Source organism: Morone saxatilis, unplaced genomic scaffold (genome assembly GCF_004916995.1).
Source record: "Morone saxatilis isolate NCDOM2014 unplaced genomic scaffold, NCSU_SB_2.0 Contig22, whole genome shotgun sequence".
NCBI classification, from domain to species: domain Eukaryota; kingdom Metazoa; phylum Chordata; class Actinopteri; family Moronidae; genus Morone; species Morone saxatilis.
In genome coordinates, this window is record NW_023339785.1 from 10881187 (window position 1) to 10886411 (window position 5225).

General features: G+C 41.1%; 1 protein-coding gene across 1 annotated transcript in view; it reads left to right on the plus strand.

Annotated features, from left to right (window-relative positions):
- Positions 1 to 5225, plus strand: part of tspan7 (tetraspanin 7) — a 7419-nt gene continuing 2194 nt past the window's right edge. The window contains exons 1-6 of the mRNA XM_035669612.1: positions 1 to 231; positions 2965 to 3153; positions 3238 to 3312; positions 4469 to 4564; positions 4809 to 4964; positions 5106 to 5189. Coding sequence (XP_035525505.1) covers positions 145 to 231; positions 2965 to 3153; positions 3238 to 3312; positions 4469 to 4564; positions 4809 to 4964; positions 5106 to 5189 — 687 coding nt within the window. The 5' untranslated portion in view covers positions 1 to 144. The remainder of the gene's footprint in view (positions 232 to 2964; positions 3154 to 3237; positions 3313 to 4468; positions 4565 to 4808; positions 4965 to 5105; positions 5190 to 5225) is intronic.

Consider the following 5225-nt stretch of genomic DNA (forward strand, 5'->3'; position numbering starts at 1 on the left):
GACGACACTTCCCCCCCCCTCCTGTCTCTGGATTTATCCCCGAAGTTTTTTCTCCCCTCTCGCCTTCAGGGCGCTGTGAAGTCAACTTTTCCTCCCTCTTTTTCAATTTAAAGTAAAAAACAAAACAAAAACAAAAACAGCACCATGTCGCCGCCGTCTCGACGGCTTCAGACGAAGCCAGTGATTACCTGCCTGAAGACTTTCCTCATCTCCTACAGTCTCATATTCTGGGTGAGTTTGCCTGACATGTAATGGGGGACAACAAGCTAACGTAAAGGAGCAACAATGGGCTACAAGCGGCGGCGGTGCCAGCAAGGCATCATTTTCTCAAATCACGACAGAGACTCGCTCGGAGTTAAAGTATGTTGAGTAGCCGTCCGCCGGTAAAAACAAGTGGAGTTACATAAAGAGCCACTTGTTGGCTTTCAGCGACCGTTGGAGACGTTGGAGCAGATGTTCGGCCTCATTTATCAGCGTTCTAAAGAACTACCGTTACCGTTAGCCGTTGTGTGTCAGTTATTAGAACGTTAAACGTTACAGCGAAGCGTTACGTGAACGCGTCATTCTTGTTGTTCTGCAGTCAACTTAATTGTACATAAACTGCAACAATGAGTTGGTTAATCGATTCATTTTCGCTGTTTTTAATGATTGATTATGGGTTTCCCTAAATGCAATTTACATAAGGGTATTTTGCATATAAAAACATCTTTCAGCTACCTAATTTCCAAAGAATTGCATATAAAGAGCAAATGTTAAGGATAATTAATTTAACTTTGATTTTCTTCTTGATTGGATAACCATTTGGTCTCTAAAATGTCAGAAACAAAGAGTTTAAAACCCTAAAGCCATGATACTCTGTCTACTATCATACAATACAAGGAGACCATGAAATAAACGCAGTTGAGAAGCTGAAACCTTTTTGTTTGTTTTGGTACTACATTTATTTCTTGTTTTATTCATGTCTATTTATTATGGAAATGTATTCTCCATCCTATGTTCAGTTGTATTCTTGGTTATAGCAAATTTCACATTTCCAGTGTCCAGCTGTGAAAAAAGATCAAAACATTGCATCCAGCACCTTCTGGTTTTGTGTTAGTGTGGGTATGTTTTCTAAAGTTTTAAAGTACATGCAGCTGAACGTTAAAAGTCAATCCGTTAACTGCAATTAAGCAAGTAAAAAGTTTAACATCAGTGTTTTCTGTTTCTTCTAATATTAGTTCAAAGTTAATTATTTCCAGGAAACCTTTAGGGAGAGATCTGAGGACTTGATGTTGGACTAATGATTACTTTGATTCTTGATTAACTGTGATAATGCCAGTACAGTTTCCTGTAGCCGGAAGCAACATCCTCAAATGTCTTATTTTGTCCGACCAACAGTCCATAACTCAGAGATATTCAGGTTTATTGTCATAAAGAAAAGATGTAAATCCTCACTCCCCAGGGACAAGAAATGTTGGTATTATAACTGGACAAATTACCTAAAGATGAATCGCTTAACAAGACTGTTGCAGACACATCTTCTGTAAGTCGACGTATAAGTGAATCGTCTAATTGTTCGGACTGCTGGTCAAATGAAAGAAGCAATCTGAATCCGTGAACTTGGGCTGTGGAAAGTTACACCAAGCGTTGCCACTATTTTCTGACATAAAGGATTCATCAAGATAACAATCTGCATAATAATTGATGATGGAAATAATTGCTAGCTCCATCTCTGATTACATGTAAGGAAAGTCTCAACATGAGCTTGTCTTGAGAAGAAAATGAGCGGTTATCACTGTCCCCCCCCCTCCGTTAATCTTTGTACCGAGCAAACAGCCATCTCAGGCTGCTGCTGCTGACACAAAGTTCAGGTCAGTGCTTTTATCTGGCAATTTATTGCTCTTGGCTGGTTGAGCTGATGCCTCGCCTCAGGCTAATGACTTGTGTGGGCAGTCTTAAAGCAAAAGATGCTGAGATGATTAAACCTCGGGCTGAAAGGCTAGTGAGGGTTTCCCAGGTGTGTCTTTACTTAAATGTGGACAGGTAAATAAATCACCTGCAGCATCTGAATCATGTATCTTATGACTGACAGTTCAAATATCAACTATATGGTGTTTATGAACAATGTTAGAGGCTATATGATGTTTTACTCTCACACATGGTGTCAGAGCTCCAATATGCTCCAGCTGCTTCTCCTCATCTGCATTTCCTCCCCTGAGAACAGAGAGGATTTAATAAAGGAAATCAATAAAGGAAATTGTGTTTTTACTGGATTCAGCCCATCGCGGCTCTTAATTAAAAGTATCCCTGGTATTTGCGTCACTGGTCGGAGTAGCTCTGTATGCGTGATCACAGCTTGGTACACAGCAGGACTTCATATTTGAGGAGCTGCGTTAGGAGGCCTGGCGCTTTTTAATGCTGATAGCTTCCACCAATGTTAGCTGGTGTGATGGGTTGAGTTTCAATTAGGGCTGCAAAGACGATTATTGTCATTATCCACTGTGACTAATAAGCTCTAGGTCTTATTAATTTCCCTGTTTGGTCTATAAAATAGCAGAAAAATTGTGAAAATGGCCATCAAGTCCCCTGAACCCAAAGAGATGAATTCAGATTATTTTGTTTTCAGTCCAAAACAATCTGGATCAATCTGGAATCAGCAAATGTTTGGCATTGTTGCTTGGAAAAATGATACGATACAAAGATCAGCCTCAAAGTATTCAGTTTCTATATCAGATGTAACAAAGCAGATAGTCTTCACGTTTAGGGAGCTGAAACCAGTCAATCTTTTGTCTTTTTAGTTTGATACAATTTCATTTTGGAACTGGAAATTTAGCTCTTACTTAAACATGAAGTTATTAATCGATCAAGTGGTTTTGACCCTTTAAACTTAGGTTTCGTGTTTCGTTTGGGCTCTAAAAAATCTGTCCATCTCTCTCTCGTTGGCTCTTTGATGCCGGTGCTGACTTGCCCTGCTGTCTTCCTCAGTTCACAGGCGTGATCCTGCTGGCTGTCGGGGTGTGGGGGAAGGTGAGCCTGGAGGACTATTTCACCCTGGCCTCTGAGGAGAGCACCAATGCACCATATGTCCTCATCGGGACCGGAGCCATCATCGTTATTTTCGGACTGTTCGGCTGCTTTGCTACGTGCCGCGGCAGCCCATGGATGCTCAAACTGGTCAGTGAAGGTGCAGTACGTTCCCTGAAACATCCCCTCCAGATGTGACCCTGTGTAATGGTTCTCTTTGTATGCTTCCTTCAGTATGCCATGTTTTTGACCTTGGTGTTCCTGGCTGAGCTTGTGGCCGGTATCTCCGGCTTTATCTTCAGACATGAGGTGAGTTACTCGTCCAAAACATTACAGGACCGGTGGGTAACATTTAAGATAAGATAAGAGATATTCCTTTATTTGTCACACAAGGGGGAAATTCCCATGTTGCAGCTGCAAAGTGGATAGAGAAAAAAAAACAGTATACAAACAGTAAGAGTAGGAAAACAAAATAAAACTGAAAAAATAATTTAGGAGGATCTGTTGGCAGAAATGTAACATATTTATATATATTTTATATAGGCTTGTTTTCATTAGTGTATTATCACCTGAAAAAAACAACTGTTGCGTTAAAATGAGCCGTTTATGTCTACAAAGGGACAGTCACTGAAAAATGGTTATTAGTTAAAGTTACTAATTACTAATCTCAAAAGTCATTTAATTACTTTACCAAATACTGCATGTAAAAGTAATTTGTTACAAGAGAAACTTCTGCGTTACTTTTGAGTATCTGATTCAGTTGTCTTGTTAATGCACACAGCTGTCAGTGTGTTATCTTAGTGTTGCTGCGGCTGACCACCAGAGCGCAGCAGTGACTACACTTACTGCGCTGGTTAGTAGACAGAAGGATTTAGTAGAAGACCTTCACGGATGTACACATTAACCGAGCTTTGCTACAGCGGTGAGTTAATGGATAATTATTTGGTGAATAGACTGGACTGTGTTGGGCTACTGTGAGGTCGAGCGACATTAGATCCTGAACCGGAATTCATTGGATACACTCGGACGCGCTGCATTTGTCTGCCGTCTTCTGCACAAACGCCACAAAAGTAACGAGCCCATGTACATTGCAGTAATTGCGTTATTTAAGTTAAAAAAAGGTAATTTGTTACATTAGTAGTTACCACCAAAAGCAGTGGATATACAATAACACGTTACCTCCAACAACAGCAGAGAGAGTCCTCTCCCGTGGAGTCCGCAGTGTTAAACCGCGATGTTTCTACAGTAGCCCAGAACAGACAAACCAAACACTGGCTCTAGATGGCATTTTATGTGACTTTCGTGGCCACTGTAGTTTCTGCTACACAAGGCTGAGCTGTATTCAGCTGGTCGCAGTCTGCTGTATGCCACTGAATCGTACACACTGGTCCTTGTAAGATGTTTAAAAAATAAATCTCATCAGCGCACTAAATACGTATAATCTGCTTTGTTTTGAATTCACCAGATCAAGGCCAAGATAGGAGTTGCTTTTGAAAACGCTATGCACAACTACAACAGCACGGACGCCATCGGCACTGCAGTCGACGGCATCCAGAGGACGGTGAGTGGGAGGTTTTACATTACACTAATGGTGTTACTCTTATCTGACTTACTCACTGTACAAACTAAAGAACTCTTGTTTACATAAGAACATTTTAAAAGGGCAGCTGCACTGCTCTCTGCGGGTTCAAACTCACTCATTGCATGAACAACAATATCTGGCTGTTTTTTTAATTATTAAAAATACTTTTTCACCCACTTCAAGACATTTTCTACAACGTTGTTTTAATCATGTTTCCCTATAGCTGCATTGCTGCGGGGCGAGAAATTACACCGACTGGAAGGAAACGGAGTACTTTGAAGCGAGCGGTATCCCTGTCAGCTGCTGTAGAGACAGCACCAAATGCTCCCCGGAGACCCTGAAAAACCTCGACCTGGCTGGGAAAGAGGTGTACACAACGGTGAGTTCACTGCCTACACCACCACTAGACAGTAGTAGTTTTAAATTGGTTAAATGGCTTTAAGTTTGTTTTAGGAGAAAGTATCAGTCAGCATGAACTGTCCAGCTATGTTTGTGCTCTATAAATCTCTCTGCTGTCTAGGGCTGCTTTGCATTGGTGACCACTGTGATGGAGGACAACCTGGGAATCATTGCAGGGATCTCTTTTGGGATTGCGTTTTTCCAGGTACATCAGATCAAATCAAGTTTATTTATATAGCCC